A 19145-nucleotide genomic window follows, 5' to 3' on the forward strand; every position below is an offset into this window, starting at 1 on the left:
ATTTTGGAAAAGGCGTATTATTCTGGGAAGTCAATGATGATAAACAACAATATCTTGGAAAAGGCATATTATTTTGGGAAGTCAAAGAAGATAAACAACAATATTTAGAAAAAGGCATATTATTCTGGGAAGTCAATGTAGATAAACAACAATATCTTGGAAAAGGCATATTATTTTGGAAAGTCAAAGAAGATAAACAATAATTCGGAAAAGGCATATTATTTTGGGAAGTCAATGAAGATAAACAACAACATGGTTGAACTCCGATGTCAGTTGAATAAGAAGAATATAAGCCTAAAAGTACTTGTCTTGTTTTTTTATTAAATATCTCAAATCTTTCACGAAAATTTTACTGCAATGTCGCGGTGCCTAATTGTCTCGGCGTCTAAATATCTCAGTACCAAATTGTCGCGGAGCCTAAATGTCTCGGTGCCAAATTGTCGCGGAGCCTAAATGTCTCGGTGCCAAATTGTTGGGAGCCTAAATGTCGCGGCGCCTAACTGTCCCGGCGCCTAAGTGGCGGTGCCTAAATGATCGGCGCCTAAATGTCGGCGCCCAAATGTCCCGTTCCGTTTATGAATAATCACCCCTTTAGTTTTAACAAGTTGGGAAAACCAAAATATTACCTCTCCGAGTCAAGAGGTCTACTACTACAAACTTATTTACCTAGATATGGAATTATTTCACTTTTTTGAAGTAAAAATTTACGAAATATTGAAGCAGTATTCCAAGCATTGCGAATATACAGTAAAGCAGGCGACATTTTACATCCAATAAGGATAAATCTTGGACACATGGAAATCAATGGGGAAAAGAACAGGAAATGAAGTCTACGCTTCAGCTGTTTACCCTATATTCTGATAGGTACATTCACAACTGGTTTGCAGTGTAAACACTATCGTCTCGTCTCACCTCAACAATATTCTTAGTTTGCCACCATAAAGAGAATAATAAGCCTGTAGCTACTACCCGTTTACCATTAGCCCTTTTACTAATCTAATTGCCACCATGATCTTTTCTTCTATTATAAAATCTTAACCTGATTTTTTAAGAGTGTATTTAACTTTCGGCTCACTCTGAACCGTTAATGTCTCTTCATTTCAGACACGAAAATCAAAGCCAAAAGTTTACTTCACCTCATGCCTCAATTATTTATACTTTGTTTTACTAAGCCTATTGCGGATAATACTTGTTATACCCGCCGAAGTCTACGTCTTAGTTTTCTTTACGAAGTCACTAAACCAAGGATTATTCTATATACAGATGTAGTATAGCTTAAGTAATATATAAAAAGCCATTTCAAATAACAATATTAAAAAAAATCTTTGGAATATCAAAATGAAACAGAGCGTTAAAGCTACAAAAGTACTAAATGCATCATAATTACGAAAAATACTTCCACATATTCTCTTTATATTATGGAAAAAGGGAATATTAAGGTTCTGTATGATTTCTTAACACATCAACACAAGGCTAACTGCTAACGCGACGCACTAGTGTAACAATGGACGGACACACACAGACAAAAACATAAGCTGCTTTTTAACTCTTTCCGTATTAATTTTGAGTTGAGAAACAAGATTATCTTAAATATTAAAATAAATATAATTAATACTAAATATTTTCTTCGTCAGTTGTTTGCCTTATTGAGCGTTACATCGTTTTGATAAAGAACAATTAAACATTCTTGAGAGACTTGACTAATATTGGCGTTTGAAATGAAGCATACGCCGGTTGCTTCGCCTTACTCAAATAGGTAGTATATAAGGGTGTCGAACTACACTTTAAAGCAAGAACAACCGCAATTGCGAAAACCTTTGGTGGACAACCCACCCTAGGGAGGCTAGACGTTTCTCGTAACCTTAGCTGATCGCCGCGAATGTCTTAAACTTAACGATGACGATGGAGTTAGAAGCCAATGGGACAGATTGGTGTCTATGTGGAATAGACGGAAGACCAGTAGATGGTGGTGTTTAGAAGCAAGTATGTACAGACTGGTGTCCAAGTGGGATGGACAAAGACCAGAAGATGGTGGTGTTTAGAAGCCAGTATGTACAGACTGGTGTCCAAGTGGGATGGACAAAGACCAGATGATGGTGGTGATTAGAAGCCAGTATGTACAGACTGGTGTCCAAGTGGAATGGACGAAGACCAGAAGATGGTGGTGATTAGAAGCCAGTATATACAGACTGGTGTCCATGTGGGATGGACGAAGACAAAAAAACGGTGGTGATTAGAAGGCAGTAAGTACATACTGGTGTCCGTGTGGGATGGACAAAGACCAGAAGATGGTGGTGTGAGAACTCAAGTAGAGGAGCCATTTCCGTGACTGTGAAAGCAGTTCGGAAATGGCGAACACGTTTGCTCCGATTTGGAAACTGCGAACGCGGTCACGTGGGTGTAACAACAGACAGACACACAGACACACAGACAGACACACACACACGATCGTTACAGAACCTCTCCGTGACATACGTCACTCGGAGAGGTAAAAAGCATCTTGTTCATTGTGACTTTTTGATTTTCGAAACTTGATGTTTTTTAGTCGAAATCTTAATTGATCGACCATCATTGTAATCGCCACGTAGAAGACACAGAAATACGTACTTTCCGCTGGATATCAATACATCACGCTCTTGTATTGTAGAATTATTACAAAATAGGCATCGCATTTCTGTTAATCTCATCCTTTTTTCTAAAGATTTCCAATCAATTTTATCTCGGTTTTCAAGCGGAAGATTGAAAATGTTGCTTTGAACAATGTTTTCCGAATTTTGTTCAACTTGACATTTGGGGCATTTGGTAACGTTTCGAGACTTTGACCAAAAAAGATCTTTTAGAGCCTTAGAGTAATCGGCTTCCATTTCTTGGCTTAGTTTCGTCAAGAAGACCATCAAAAATTCACTGGCGTCTTGTGGCTCATTTTGCGAAAGTGATTACCAACAGCTATTCTCAGTTGCTCATTTTGCGAAAAGTGATTACCAACATAATGCCCATATTATCAGAACTCAGGGAATGGTTTTCGGCGATACGCCTATGATCTACCGGCAACATTAGTATTCTGTGTAATGTTACGCCATTAACATTCAACGCTGCCAAACCCATTGGCGCGGCAATTGCCACGATAGCAGGATTTTGAAAGCGTTGCCTTACGGCGTTGGCGAGAGTGTCGATAAGAAACGATTTGCCAGTGCCACCAGGTCCCGACACAAAAAGGCACTTGTTTCCAGATTTTTCTCCCTCTTGGGAGAAGTGATCCATGATGTGATCATAAATTCTCCTTTGGTACGAGTTCAGTAACGCCACATTGTCAACATCAGTCTCGAAATTCATTTCCATGGCAGCTTCCACACCAGCCATCGCGTGTTCGGTTTCGATAACAATTTCTTTCCCTTGCAGGGCATTTTCATCGTCCTCACTTTCTGCCTCCGAAATTATAGTTTCTGGCTCTTTCGCCTTTTTAAAAGCCTTCTGTTTCTTTTCAACTTCTTTGGAAACCGAGATTTTCTCGTGATATTCTCTCATGTCTTTTAACATTGAAAGCGAGTTTTCGAAAGCATCCGCGTAGGTTTCAAACTCGCCTAATAGCTCAGTTTAGTCACGCCACGGTTTGAAGAGCATCAGTAGAGCGTGACAATACTATTCTTTCTCCTCTATCGGGTTGTGAATGAAATGCTCTAATTCTCTTTCTCATGAAACCCAGATTGTTTTTCAACACGATTACATTCGCATTTTTCTCGAAACCCTCAGAGTGCTTCGCATAGTTGTAAAACTGACCAAATTCCTGCAAACTAAGATTTTCCAAGCTGTCGGGACGATTTGGATACTTGTCGTCGACGAACCCTTTTTGGCAAGTGTCCTTGCTTTCGGGGTCAGTTTCCCTCAAACGTTCGAGTTCCCTGTAACCTTTCAAACCTCTCGATCGGTTATCTTTCAAGTTAGTGTTTATAAATCTAGTGCTGTCGAATTTTTTGTAAAGATCTTGGCCCAACATAAGATCCATAGCTTCGCATATGCCTACTGACTTAGAAGTCAGTGATTTCAATCTATAGGCAAATAATCTTTTGCGCAAACTTTCGTGCCCTAACTCGGCAAAAGTTTGGTCCATGTCAGCCCGGTCTCCCTTTGTGACGTACGCCGTGACATAGTTTGCCACTATTTCCGATTTGTCAGCGACAAATTGCAAATCCATGTTGGCTTTGGAAGCCAAAAGTAGCGCGGGATTGTAATCATTGACTAAAACTTCGTGCTGTTTTCTCGGCAAGTCGTACAGTCGTTTCTGCACCTTTTTCATTTTACGGTGACGAGTAACTGATCTAACGGCATTCATAGTGGCAACGTTTGTTACGTTTCTAGGGAAACCGTAACGACACACTTGTAATTTCTTTTTAGAATTTTTGACCTTCTAATAACAACTGGAGATGCATTTGTGAGTTTGGAATTTTTTTACCAGCCGGTGCAGTTCCGGACTTACGGATGCGCTTGGCATCGAACACGTGACGTGTTTTTGCACGTAATCCAAAATAGTATCGGTCGAAGAAGTTCCGATCTTTGGAGCGTCCTTGGCCCACAATAGCATGTGGTAGTGAGGTAAACCTCGAGATTGGTATTCAACCCACCAAAAATGATGTTCTATCATGCCAAGAACTGGATTTTGCTTACACAAACAAAGTTGTTTAGCAGCGTTCGAACTTTGCTGTGAAAGTGCAAATTGACGCTAAGTGGGTCGAAATTCAACAATTCAGCCACCGTCATCGACTCTACTCCTGGAACGTCTGAATTAATTTTTCTCAAGTGATCGTGCAGTTCCATAACATCGTATTAGGCAGGATTAAAAGTCAAGAGCCAAGTGGGAGGACCAAATTCCCGTATCATCGCCAAAACGCACATAAGGACCTTGTACCAGTTGTCCTTAGTTCCTCGAATATGACCCAAGAAAGTGGCTAAATTACTCTCAAGTTCTTCATCGCCAGATTCAATGCGACTGAGCAAGTTTTCAACCCCAATTGGCAAGGGTTTTTTAACACGAAGAACGTAGTTCAAACTGCTAGAGATCGCCTTCATTTCGCATTCTTGATAAGAATGAAACACATAGGCGTAATCTCGTCAAAAAATTGGACATTTGTTCAAAAGACGAGATAAACGATACACTGTTTCAGTTCATTTCCCAAATGGTCTATCATCGTGCTTTCCGTAGCGACCCTCGGGGAGCAAATGAACGAAGCTCTAGTACTCAAGAGTTTTTGTCCCAAGTACTAATCGGCGCGGCTTCGACGCGCTTCATTTGGTAAGCGGCCAATAAATCTTTCGGTGGTTGGACGTGCACCGGATGAATAGAGTAGTGATCGTACAGATCATTTACTTCTCCCTCAGAAAGTTTTCGCAACAAAGCCTCGGGATGTGTTAAAATATTGTAGACCTTGCCTGGTGCAAGGCTAGACTGATTTTCATCCTGCTCCTGCATGTTAGAAGCGTTTTGGTCACCTTGGACGTCGTGAGGACTATCCGGTGGTCCTTCTGTTGGAACCGCAGCGGAAGCGCGTGTCACCGCATCAGATCCATCGTTAAGCAACGCAAGTGGATCTGTTACGCTCAGTAATTCATGGGGAGTCAATGAATTTTCATTTCCATCAATATCTTGCGTTCCACAAATATATTCCTCGCTCATTGCCGAAATATCAATGTCCTTATACAAAGGATTAATTTTTTTCAGCACAGTGAACGCTTTCAACACTTTTTCGAGGCAAACAACCTGTTGCCAAACCTTTTTGTCCGCAGTGGGAACGCCATTCACTAGGATATGCAGTTCGTGATTTTTGGGCAATGATTTGGGAATCATTTTCAAATTTTTCTCCACGGGTATTGGAAGTTAAATTACTCTTCCCTTTAAAGCTTTAACCGTACCGAACTGCATGTTGGAATTGGTTTTAGTACCTAACCGCACCACAGTGTGGAAGGGCTTCACAAGCTGAATTAAAACTTTCTCAAACATGTTTAAATCAATGACACTTGTCGGAGGATTGTCAACCAACAAGTTGTTCAGGAAGCATCTGATGGGAACTTTCCCCTTTCGTAAATTCGTAGAGCAGTAACGACATAGAAGCTTGTCTGCCTCTCTTGTTTCTGAATTGTTCATTATCCAGCCAGCTCTTAAAATCAGATAGGCCTCGTTATCGAAAACAGCACTGTCTACCATTTTTTCTATTGATCTCAAATCAGATTTTTTGTACAATCTTAAGCAGCAGTCACAGGGAGTGGCGTGAAATTCTTTATTATTTAGCGCCGCTCGAACAAATTGACTTTCGTAAAGACTCAAGATTTCACTTTCATCGAGACTCGGTCTTGGAGCGTTTGCGCTTCCTGTGGACGCATTGTTTTCCTCGTTATAAAAGATTTTTCCTCTTGCGGCAAGGATTTTTCTCAATTCTCCCATGACATTCGTGAGAGAATCGTAGTCACCACTTTCAATTTCATTCGAAATCTTTGTTAACGCGTTAAGCAACGCCTTCACGTGATAAATATTATTCAAAATAGTTCTAATTCCCGAATAATGAGGAGCCAGTTCAGCAAAAGAACGTAAATAGCTTTGGCAATCTTCACTATCATCGCAATAAGCCGTGTGTCCCAGGAAAGGAACTATTCTCACCATGATCTCAGCACCATCTGGTGTTATAGACACGTTGGATTTAGAGCAAAATTTATTTCTAAAATCGCAAAGGTCCAAACCTGACTCAAAAATTTTAGTCACTGATTTTTCATTCGCATTCGCAACCGCGTTTATGAAAGTTAGCACTTTCGCAATGGCTCGAGTTCTAACATTACAAATATCACTGCATTCCCAATAAACGGTTTTTGGTTTAGTTTGTATAAGACCACTTTCATTGATCACGAAATTTCTTTTCGGATTTTTCTCCTCAGTTTCAACAATGTTAAAAAGATTCGTAACCACTCCCGAATTATTTACTTGAAAGACTCTCATCATCACCAGCTTTGTTGTTATTTTTAATGTAACGAAATTGACCATTTCGTCAACGAACAATTCTTTATTGCCATGGGTAACGCGGTCTCTTAGCACTTGACATACATGACCATCAGCATCCAATTGGATAACTCTGGCGTAGCGTAACTCGTGGTCATTTTTCAATATATTGCCATTATTTCCAATTGGATAATAGGTTGTTTCACGGAAATAGGCCTCTTTGAGACTACTGTGAAGCCTTTTACCACCCACTACATCCGTTAAACTGTCCTGATTAACAGTACCAATTTCTTATACAAAAATTCACTAACGGTCCTTGTAAGATGGTAATTGTATGCCGAATATAATTGCCTTTTCAAGTGTAAAATTTTACACGCTAGCAATTGGCATTTTAGGTTTCGAGAGAGTAACTTTGAATTCCCGTCTCTAGTCAAGCTGTCCAAAGATTTTGTTGTACATAATCTTTCAGTTAGCCTTGTCACTAAAAATCGTTTGAAACTTTCAGCTATGAGTTTCTTGTTTCTCGTCCTAAAAATTCCTTTATTTAGTTTCTTTTATGCGAAACCCATTTTACCCAGCGGAAAAGGTTTCTTACTGGTCTTTTTGTTTTTTTTCAGAACATTAGTGGCGCCACCTGGTGGCATAGTTCTCTTATTTCTCTTTGCTCTCTCAATTGAAGGTTTGCGGGTCGCATTGGTTTTTGAATTTCTTTTCTGATAATACTCCTTGTTTTTCAAGTAGTATTTCATATCCACAAGTTGATTAGCTTGCTTTTTTCAAAGCTTTACTCTGTTTTACCCAACCTTGTAGGTTTTTTTGCCTCGTAGCTCTTTCTCGAGAAACCATTTTAAATATTGAAACTAATTAAATAGTTCACATAAAAGACTTTGGTATCGTAATGATCCAATTAATTTGTGCACACAGAAGGCTTTGGTATAGTAATGATCCAATTAATTTGTTCACACAGAACACTTTGGATTCACAAAGATATCCAATAGAGTGGTTCACAAAGAACACTTTTTACCTGCAAAAGATTCAAAATAAATGGATACACGCTTCACACCCAGAACTGTGAATCTAAAGTACACTCAGATTTATATGATGTACTACAAAACATAAAAAAAATTTACGTTTTGATATCGTAATATTGTAAAAAACCTGCTAAATAGAATACACTCGAGTGCAATGATAAACACTCGAATAAAATACTCAAATGGAAGAATAACACTGAGTTAAATTCAATTTAATTAGTACAATTGATGTACCAAAAAAAAAAAGATAACGAAAGCCTAAATACGTTTCTAAAGTTTAAACAAAAGATTATTTAAACTTACTATGAGAATACCTATGATGGTGTAGAGCCTCTTGAGGGCGTAAGCGCACTTCTTTGAAGCAACAATGGGGTAAACTCAAAGTGAACAGTGTAACAATTCATGAATCCATACCATTTCAAGAAATTTGCCATTTTAAAGAAGTGAAGTCCGTGCATAAGGAACCAACAGTTGATCAACAACATACAGTAAGAGAAAAACCTTTAGCGCTGAATGTTCTGCTCTGGCTCTTCATAAAAAAGGTAGGCTGCGGTGAAACTCCTTCAGCTACCTCAGCACGCATTCTCCATGGAATCAACACCAACTCCTCCAGAATCATGAATGCACCACCTCCAAAACTCCCAAGTGAATGTACAGTGATGCTAAACCAAAATTGCTCTCCTAAGCTTGATAATAAAACCGAAGTCTTCCAAACCCAAAGCACCCCTCGTAAACATATTAACATTTTTCGTGTTATGCAGAAATTTTCAACTCTGTCTAACCACTACACTGAAAACAATGATGAACTAAAAAGCTTTACTGATTTCTCCAATAACATAAAGGGGGATATGATGGATGGTATGAAATCCACATTTCTGTGGCAAAAGAACTTGACAAGAGTCTATGCTCTGAAACAATTAAGCAAGGGAAAGAAGAAAAATATCAGAAGATGCTCGAAAGATGGGAAAGATTCTCCTGGTCGATGTGCTACGCAATATATACATGCACTACATTGTTATGGAAATAAGAAGGTGTTCCATGAAAGGAGCCACCCTTTCAATCGCCGAGTTAAACAAAAAATGGAAGGAAAAAAATTATGTTTTGAAGAAAAAACATAAATATTACGGACAGATTTAGCCAGGGATGGCAGTTTTAAATTTTGAACAATGTCACTTGGCCAATTTTAGAAAAAAACGCCGACATACTAGTCACTGTAGTAAAAAGGACAAAGATTTTGTTTTGAAATTGGTTAAAACAATTTTATTTTATTTTATTGATACCGCAATTAGTGGGATAAAATTGTAAAACTGTTCACAATTAAAATAATTTTTTAAAAGCCAAATGTCCATTTTATTAAAATCTAACTTCATCAGATATTTGTGATGACAAGTTTACAATGCCAGCTGCGATTAAAAACATAGGGTTAATGAAAGACGTCACCTCCCAATCCAGTTTTTCATTAAAGATTGAAAAATGTTTTAATCTTTGTATCGCTCTCTCTACGTGCACTCTTGCTTTTGCTATTTTCAAGTTTTCGAGTGATTTTGTTTCCGTAAACTGTTTAGATTTATTCAGAAATGTTGGGATAAAAATTTCGATTCCTTTTTCTAAACATTCGGTCTCTATTCTGAATCCCCTATCTACCATGCATGCGTCAACATATGGTGTTAACTTGTCCAATACTTTACTGTGCAAAGTGATAAATTTGTCAGATGCTCTTCCTCCATAAGCACTACTCAAAAATGTAATCAAACCAGCGGGAGAAACGCCGACCAAAACTTTAACAGTGTCATTACCTTTGTTATAACAAGAACGAATTCAGGCTACCATGGTATCCTGAATTCGTTCTTGGTTATAAGAATTAGACAAGATTCTACATTTAGGTTTCTCTATTGGAATTTCGGTACATTCCAATACCACCACAGTTTTTTCAAAGTCTTTAAAACATTGGGGCATGCTATTAATAATTTCTTTCCTTGAGGGCCATTTGATTGCGCATTTAAAAACATCTGCCACAATAAACACTGTTTGTTTAAAGTATCTGCGGCAAATGGTATCAGAAATATTAAACATAGTAGAAAGAACCCCGTACGTCAAGTTCAGTTTAATTTTCATTAAAACTAGAAGAGAAAGTCCGTCCATTGGGATGTGAGATTCGAAATTTATTAACATTGTCATAGATTCCACAACAGAGTAAAATAATTTGAAAGTGGAGATACCAGTCATACGGCTTAAATCCTTCTCAGTTTTAACTGAATTCATAATACTAAAGGATTCAGAAAAATAGGTGTTTCCTTGCACTGAAACATCTCTTCTTTCTTGATGTAAGGGCAGCTCACAGACCTCAGTTTCGGGAGCATTCAAACCAAATTCAATATTTGCTTGTTTAACAGAGGATTCTGGGGCGCCTTCTATTTCTCTTTCTGGACTCGACTGCCTACAAGTTGAAGGTTCTGCATCACTTTTAAAAAGTTTTTGTCCATTATCAGCCCTTTTCTTTCTTCCATTAAGTTTCTTTCTGGTATCTTCGGAAATAAATTTATTTGGGTCAATATAGGCAAACATTGTGAAGGGCAAGTTCCAAGCTTTAGTTTCCTTTTCCTTGTCGGCATATCTGAAGTAACAAGTACATTTAAAGTGTTAGAGTCACCAAAAATCGCTATTTTTAAAACCAGGAACCGATACCATAACTAGGAATCCACAATGGCGCATATACCCTATGCTGCGTTGTGTGGGGTAAAAGAGGGATAGGGTTCAAGCTCCTTGTATGATGGGATCTGCCGTAACAGCGGCGGTTTGAATTTTCCTGTATTCTTATTGGGTTTTAGAAAATCCTACAGTAGCTACAAAAACTACTGCATTTCCTGTCGTTGCCATGACAACAATGATTCCCTAATGACAACAATTTTACAATAGTCGAAAATAAAAAATGGATGCCTCAGCGAGCGAGTCGGTGAATGACAGTAATTATGTTTTTTCTCTTTTAAAAACTGCCATAAATCTAACAGTAGCTCAGATTGACGATTTAGAAGTAATTGATTTTAATGACGATAAAGTTTTGCGTACTCGCTCGCTTATAATTTCGCGAAAACGTTGGGTTCATTTACCGCGCAATCCGAAGCCTAGGCTTAGCTACAATAACATTCAAGATTTCGATGAATGGAGTGAATTAAATTCATACATAAATCCTGTGCGGATAGTGATATCAGCGACTACCCTCAACGCCAGTCTGCAAATTTTCGGAATTGAAAAGGAAAGAATAGGGCCAATTATCAAACTCTCCAACGCTGATAATGAAGAACGCAAATGTGAAGTATGCCCTAGCTTAATTCCTTTATTGCAAAAAGTATCATCGTATGGACTGTACCGCCTTTGTGAGGGATTTACAGAAGATGAACTGTCCTTAAATGAACCGGAAAGTAGCCAGCCAAATTCTTTGGTTATTTTTAAATTGCCGTTTTATCGGATGGAGTCTCCTAATTGTACAAAATTGATACTACCTGGTCAATCAAAAGATAAATTATTTTGCCAAAAGTGTTCTTTTTGGTTGTCCAAACACTGTGCTCGTAACAAGACTAAACGAAAACTATCACAAGCTAGAGAAACTGAACCAGGCGATAATACATGCACACCAAAAAAAATCAAACGGCTAAAAACTGATGAGCGATCACGAAGAGCCATTGCTTATTTAACACCAAGGAGCTCAAAAAAAAGGATTTCGAACATAATAAAAAGAAATAAAAGCCTCAAACAGAAAGTTTCATCGCTAGAAATTAAACTTTCAAAACAGAAGATAGTCTTGTCGGAGCAACAAAATAAAGAGATGTCACAGTTAGTCAAAACGATAGTGAATGATCCGGAGTTAACGAAGAATCTAGATGATATCGTGAAAGAAAGTGGAGACTTGCAAGTAACGCGTGCTATGAAACAAGTGTGGAACGCTGATAGGCATAGGGTTCATCAAGAGCAAACCCAGGCGTTTTTTAAAGATCAAATTAAAAACAGTAGGTATTTGAAAACTATTCTGACTTCTTTTTATTAAAATACTCCTCTTTTATGTAGAAATAGGAGCTAAGGGAAATTCATGGTCGATGATCTCTTATCGCTTAGCTCTGGCCGTGTATGTTCGCAGTCCCGCTGCCTTTTCCGCTTTGCAGTCATTCAACATACTAAAATTACCTAGTGAAAGCTCTTTAAAAATTTTTACCACCGCCAGACTCCAAAAACCAGGGATGAACAATGATTACATCGAAGATCAAGCAGCGCTTTATAAAAGTTTGAAGGAAGAACAAAAGAAAAAGGGGCTGAGTGAACCTCGAGGTGCTGGTGTTTTGGTGTTTGATGAAGTGCGGGTGATCTCTAAAATTATGTGGAACTCAAGCAATAATGAGCTCCAAGGTTTATCAATGAGACCAGAGGAATATGGAATGCTTACAGACATTTACGCAAGTCTGAAAGGTGACGAAGATTCCCAGAAAGCCACGGATTATATTTTGCAATTTTACTGGCGTGATGCGTCATTTCACTTTGACGTAATGGGTCCCTACATCACGTCTACTGGACCAATTAAAAAAGATGTAATATTAAATTGGTATTGCAAATATTTAAGTATTTTAAATTTGTTTTCTTGTTTTATACAGGCCCTAATCGGTTGCATTTTTGACGTCATTCAGCTCTTTGAATTAAATGACTTCCAAGTAAGAGCCCTAGTTTGTGACGGTGCTTCAACCAACTTAAGCGTCATTAAGGAATTAATGTGTGTAAAAGGCTGTTTTGGATACGAAGTTGATGAATTTGGATGCCGTAACCATGATATCAAACCATCATTTCAACATCCGTTTAAGCCTTTCCGTAAAATACACTTCATAATCTGTCCTTCGCATCAAGTATGATAACTGATTCTTTCCGACACTATAAATACTTAATGAATTCCTGACTGTACTGTATTGCATTTCTCTTTAGCTTAAAAGTATGATAGCGGCGCTTTACTCATCTAAACCCAAAGGCTCTAAACTTTTTGAAATTGAATCAATTCAATTTGGATGGAATGCTATTTTGCAAGTTTGCAATGAAGAAATTGCCCGATCTAAAAGAGGGGAGGCCAGGAGAGTTAAGGGATTAATTAAATCATTTGTGGAGAGAGGCTCTTGGACGAGGTTAAACGTGAAACCGGCCAAGATTATGCAGGTAGCTTGCGCGAAGATGTTTTAATTAAGTTAACTCTTCGCTTGAGGATGACTCTTGAGAAGTGTTTGTTCTCAGGCGGAGGATTCTTTAATAACGGGGAACATCAACCGATTTTTACCAATTTTTGTACTAATTATAAGACTTCTCTGCATATAGAAACAAAAAAAAATTTCGAAATAATTAATGGGATCAATAAAAAACATTTGATTTTCCTCTTTATCCTCCCTTTAAAAAAAACCTGACATTTTATAATTTTCCTAACAGCAAGAACAGATGCTTACTGCTCTTATAAGCATTGCGCAACCAGAAAATAAGCCCCCGCCTCCTAATGCTGATGAGATATTGATGACAAGAGAGTACCTTCGTCATACTAAAATGATTTTCGAGGATGGATTATTGTGCAACAACAAAGGGGTAGAATTGTCTGATCATTCTGTAGTTGAGTCAATGATGGCTGGCTACACCTTCTTCAAGAATTGGCTCGATGGAATTTTAGGTGAGGTAGTTTGAAATTGGGAATGAAAATCCGTTTAAAATATGAAACAAATTATTTTCCCAAAAACAGATGCCGATAGCGAATTCCAACCTGACTCTCCATCCCAAAAGAAATTTTTATCCTGGCAAACCTGGGATTTATTGCGAGTCACTGTTTTTGGATTCATTAATTTTGCCAATGATTTCCTCAGTGATTATCCGGATAATTTTATCTTGCCTGTGCGAATTAATGGCAGTGCCATTGAAAGTGTTTTTGGGCAAATGCGGTATTCCACAGCTAGTAAATTATCAGGAACAAACTACGCTCATGCCCAAAGAAACCTCATCATGAAAAAAGACATTCATGGTCAAAAAACCAAAGACCAATACAGGGGAGTTCCTCTTGCCATCGCTGAACTGGATTTGAAAAAAAAATTGAAAGACTCAAAAAAGAAAGAAAAAAACGAATAATATCTTGAACTTTGGCTGATTAAACCTTTTTTATTACACATAAAATCACAAGTTCAATTTCTTTGGAGGCTTAGTGTTTCTCTTTGCTCGACTAGAAAATACAAGTTTAGGGCTTGCAAGTTTCATAAACCTGGGAGGTTGTTCACTGTGAGTTGCCAATTGTGCCTTTGAAACAGTGTGCGCTCTTCTTGAACTAGGAACTGGGGATATCACAGTTTGCAAAGTAGGGAGTGTTTGACTCTTTGTCAGGGTTTCGTTATTATCACAATCTTTATCATCACGTGAGGTAATCCTCGCTGTTTTTTTTTTTTGGATGGCACAAGGAATCTTAGCACTTCTCTTGCGTCGACTAGAAAGTTGCGTATGCTTCTTTTTTAACGGAGTTAGTTGACTGTGACTAGTCAGCTGTTTATTCAAATGTGAGAGCTCCAAACTTGAATTAGTGACGGCAGGGGATATCACAGATGGCGAAATAGGGAGTGTTTGACTCTTTGATAGGGTTTGGTCATTATCACAATCTTTATCATCACACGAGGTAATCCTCGCTGTTTTTTTTGGTATGGCACAAGGAATTTTAGCACTTCTCTTGCCTCGACTAGAAAATAAATTTCTAGGGATTGCTGGTTGCGTATTCTTCTTTTTTATCGGAGTTAGTTGACCGTGATTAGTCAGCTGTTTATTCGAATGTGAGAGCCCCAAACCTGAATTAGTGACTGCAGGGGTTATCACAGTTGGCGAAATAGGGAGTGATTGACTTTTTGGCGTGGCTTGGACATTATCACAGTTTTTCCCATCACATAAGGCGGGTTTTTTAAGGGTGGCACATACTTCAATTGTTTTCAGGCCTTTGGTAGCTCTCTTTTTAGTTGTTACTTTTTTAATTGCCAATGGCTTTGTTTTGGTTTTTGTGGGTTTGACTTTACAAGGTAGAGTTTCATTTGATTTATTTTTTGGATTTGAGTATTTTTTCTTTGATTTTTTAGTGGTATTAAGTTGAAATAACTCATCCCTGAGCATTGCACCTCCCTTTCCTAAACTCTTGTTTTCATTGTCTTTAAAATGAGAGTGGACTAGATCACCAAAGCGAGCGTTCATCATTTTTTTTATTAATTTCCTCCCAAATTCCTCGATTAGAGGATCATTTGGTACGAGTGTCCTTAGTTCTTTAAAAAGAACTTGTTGTAGTTCGAAATTTTCTGTCACGTTGGGCCAGATAGCCTATAAAATTAAACCAAATATTTGATAAATTTCATTATTTTACCAGGTTGATGAAAATATACATAGTTAAATAAATTATAAGTCCAAGTTTGAACTAAGAGTGAGTATTCACAATAGTGAAATGGGATAAGGAGATTTAATATACAGGATATCCGCGTGATATGCTTAATATCCCTTAAATTTCTACGAGCGATTACTTACTCGTAGTTTGAATTTTGGAGAGAAATTTATTTAATAGTCCATTGGGTTTTGTAATTAAGCATTTCTAGTTTACTAACCGTGAGATCTTTACGTGAAAGTGAGTTGAAATGATGTTTGACTAAACAATCAAAGAAAAATAGGAACTTGCTAAACTGCGGTTTCAGGAAGTACAAAAAGCCCTTATCTCTAGATTTCAGATCATTTGGTAAGTTATCTCCCTTCTCGTCTGGTTTGAGGTATATTTTTTTGACAATCTTGAGCATGAGTAACGCCTTCCCCCTTTTGGTTGGCTGAGTTAGCTCTTTTTCAAATTTTCTTTGCAATAAGCAAAGCCCACCTCCACCTAATGAAATTAGCCGGCTATCAAGATCTTTGAAGTCTAAAAATAACCCAAAACATTATTTGTTTGCAAGCCTTACTTAATTATTAACATTAGACACTAACTTGGAACGTCAGACTCTTCAAATTTAAAAGGCTCAAATTCAGTGGCTTTTTTGTTAAATTCTTCCATAAAAACTGAAGACATGCGGATCAGATATTCTAGCACTCCTCTAGCCAGCAGATGAAATACATCCACAAAGTCTTTTTGCGGTATGCCTAAGAAATTCTGGTCTGCCCACAATAGAATTAAGCATTCCATAACATTGTTGTCAACCTGAGTGACTTCATCTAGGGAATATTATCAACATCTTATTAATATAGGCCTAGTCTTAATTTATGTTTACGGCATAATTCATTTTAAAGTTTATACCGTTAGATTCCATTTCTAATTCCAAATTGCACAGTATTGTCTCACGCAAATCATCTTTCGTTGCTCCTACAGATACTCTGTCTATAAACGCAAAAATGTAATAATTTTCGAGGAACAATCAAAGGACTATTAAGTAGTGTACTTACATTTTGCTAAGACCTTATCTACAAACTGGAGAGATTTTTCCAAAATATAGGAGTTCGTGGCATACCACTCCCTTAAAAATGATGCTTTCTTTTTATTTCCGCAATAATTTTTAATGCATTTTTGCCAAAGCGCTTTACTCAAATTTTCGAAGTCCCTAAGCCTTGTCTTGATAGAGGCTAAAGCGATTTGAACCTCAGTTTTTAAATTGAAAATTCCGTTTTCAAGTGAATTGTTAGCTTCAAAAATTACAGTCTCTAACACAACTTGATTTAATTTCCCTTCAATTATCTTCAAAATTTTATTTTTTTCTTTGACCGACATTCTTCTAGAATAAGATGGAAACTTAGAAGAACGTTTCTACAGCAGCTGAGCCGACACACACACGCGATTTCCGGTACTACAGTTCCAACTGTAGGAGGGAAAAAAATCTACTGCATATACGCTTCTCATGACGTCATAACTGACGTTTTCGAAGCGTCAATTAGGCCCAGCCCCCTTTTACCCCAATCATTACCTCACAAAACGGCCCAATTATGGATTCCAAGTTATGGTATCGGTTCCTGTTAAAACTAATAGGTTTTATTCCCATCTGAAAGATCAAATCTTTCTGATTCAAAATATCTATTTATATAATGCATTATAATTTTCCAAATATTATTAAAACCAAGAACGAATTCAGGCTACCATAAGAACGTTGAAACAAGGCAATGCTGGTGCCATGAAGTCATACTTTTCATAATATGAGGGAGGGGCCTATATTTGGGAATATGGAAAATGGAGTCTCCTAGGTCTAGGAGTGTTGGTGTTGGTGTCAAGAAAAAAATTGTTAAAATCGTTAATGATGAACTGATATATTTATAAAGAGTGGTTATAAAGAATCTAGATTTTTTATTAGAGAGCCTGATTTATCTGGGACAAAGTCAGTACAACGGATTTTCCAAACTTCGCCGTGTAACGCCAAGGCTTAAGGCCAGAGAAGCTGAATGTGATACTAGCCACTTTAACTGATATATAACCCACCGATGGAGCTAAAAACGGATTTTAAGGCGTTACCTAGGACGAAGGCGGTAACGGTTTTCGAAAAAAGTATGACTTCATGGTACCAGGGAACAATGTTACCATTCCACGTTCTTATGGTATCCTGAATTCGTTCTTGTTAAAACCTCGGCTTTCGGAACCTACTCGCAGAATTTTTTCAAACTATTTTGACAGTTGAATACTCCATATACCCCTGGTGACGTCACGATTCGAGCGCGCGTGAGCAGGGCCGGAAATAAGAAAAATTTCTTTTAGGACATGTGTCCAGTGGCCCCCCTGTTTGACTGGAAAATTTATAGGACATTGTCGACTGGAGTGTGCAAAAATAGTGTCGCATCATCATAGTCAAGCTATCAAAACTTCGAAAAATTTATTGGTTTGGACATTTTGATGTCCAGTAACCCCTTTAGTTTTTAAAAGAATTATGGGACATTTTAAAATTTTATTGGACAATGTCCCGTGTCCTGTGCTTATTTCCGGCCCTGCGCGTGAGCACGCGGCACGCGCGACTCCGCAAGTTCTATTTTTTTATTGATAGGTGGTGCTTTCAAACTCAAAGTGATCGAATTTTACGCGCGCGCGATGTTCAAACACTAGGCTTAGCTCTCGTAATGAAATCTGTCTCGCGCTGGTCAACCTCTTATGACGTCACCAGGGGTATATTTATAATTCCGTTTAAATGAGGTATGTGAAATATCAATTTTCTTTTTCATATTACAAAATGAATAAATTTCTATAAGACTTTTTACCTTGGATCTACTGTTATTATAACCCAATTGATGTTTTAAAACGAAAATTAGCCACTTTTCAAAAAACGTGGCACTAACACTTTAAATCCTGGTCTTATATTCTTAATACTTAAAAAAAAAAAAATAACTTGCCAGGAAAAAAGTAATCAGTCTTCTTGAAATGTAAACTGCATACAACCATGTGATTTGAAATATCTTTTCCAATTTTTAGGACGCGTTGCCATTCTTTACGCCACTTGATTTCTTTTGGAAAACTATGCATACTTAACCCAGGGATATTCAGTTTTAATCTAGAATTACATTGTGGGACACAACAATACTTTTTGCTAGGCGCCATGTAATGATCCTATGATAATTTGTTAACATAAGTTAATCCCAACGAAGGGAGGTACTAATTTGCAGGACTTTTTTTTTCAAACTTTGGGGAGGTACTAATTTGCAGGACTGTTTTTGCAAACCTTTTTTTTTTACAAACTTGCAGAAACTTCGAGTACCGTACCCCTTGAAAAGTTTGCAATTTCACACCCTAATTTGCAGGACCATTTTTTACAATCTTGCAGAACTTTTTGTTTGCAATTCTAGACCCTAATTTGCAGGACTTTTTTTTTACAAAATTGCATAACCGACATCTAAAAAGGTAATTAAGTTTGTTTGCTTTAATTTTTTTAAATTAAAAATAAAACAATGAAAATATAAGCCTTTTACAACGGAAGTTACCGAAATATTTCATCAGAATACATCTTGGATGATTAATTTGAAGCTCTTAATGTTTGCTTTGAGTTTTATTACTAAATATTAAAGGTTGACCCTTAACCCATTGTCGAGGTATGCTACTAGAGTTAAATTTAAACTATCGAGACTATATAATCATGGTTTCTAACTGACGAGTAAAATACAAA

General features: G+C 37.5%; 3 protein-coding genes across 6 annotated transcripts; 1 reads left to right on the forward strand and 2 right to left on the reverse strand.

Annotated features, from left to right (window-relative positions):
- Positions 1-9242: 9242 nt before the first annotated feature.
- On the reverse strand, positions 9243-17717 carry LOC149587208 (uncharacterized). Its single transcript, XM_089863698.1, has 2 exons — positions 17642-17717; positions 9243-10624 (listed from the first exon to the last, which is right to left on the reverse strand). The coding sequence occupies exon 2, from the start codon at positions 10573-10575 to the stop codon at positions 9829-9831; it is 747 nt and encodes a 248-aa protein (XP_089719824.1). The 5' UTR covers positions 10576-10624; positions 17642-17717; the 3' UTR covers positions 9243-9828.
- LOC149587209 (uncharacterized) lies at positions 10676-14187 on the forward strand. Of its 2 annotated transcripts, XM_089863694.1 has the most exons (7): positions 10676-12014; positions 12073-12130; positions 12227-12587; positions 12651-12896; positions 12973-13197; positions 13462-13693; positions 13763-14187. In XM_089863694.1, exons 1-7 carry the CDS (start codon positions 10940-10942, stop codon positions 14140-14142), a joined length of 2577 nt encoding a protein of 858 aa, XP_089719820.1. In that variant the 5' UTR covers positions 10676-10939; the 3' UTR covers positions 14143-14187. The 2 variants fall into 2 exon arrangements, with proteins under 2 accessions (XP_089719820.1, XP_089719819.1); XM_089863693.1 differs by having other exon boundaries at positions 12073-12587.
- Positions 14142-17028, reverse strand: LOC149587210 (uncharacterized). Of its 3 annotated transcripts, none has more exons than XM_089863696.1 (6): positions 16974-17028; positions 16459-16868; positions 16313-16393; positions 16006-16230; positions 15639-15940; positions 14142-15360 (listed from the first exon to the last, which is right to left on the reverse strand). In XM_089863696.1, exons 2-6 carry the CDS (start codon positions 16778-16780, stop codon positions 14188-14190), a joined length of 2103 nt encoding a protein of 700 aa, XP_089719822.1. In that variant the 5' UTR covers positions 16781-16868; positions 16974-17028; the 3' UTR covers positions 14142-14187. The 3 variants fall into 3 exon arrangements, with proteins under 3 accessions (XP_089719822.1, XP_089719823.1, XP_089719821.1); XM_089863697.1 differs by lacking the exon at positions 16974-17028 and having other exon boundaries at positions 16459-16529; positions 16597-16734; XM_089863695.1 differs by having other exon boundaries at positions 16459-17014.
- Positions 17718-19145: the final 1428 nt, after the last annotated feature.

Source organism: Phalangium opilio, unplaced genomic scaffold (genome assembly GCF_054372755.1).
Source record: "Phalangium opilio isolate 3A_F unplaced genomic scaffold, DU_Popi_V2 ptg001170l_1, whole genome shotgun sequence".
NCBI lineage: Eukaryota > Metazoa > Arthropoda > Arachnida > Opiliones > Phalangiidae > Phalangium > Phalangium opilio.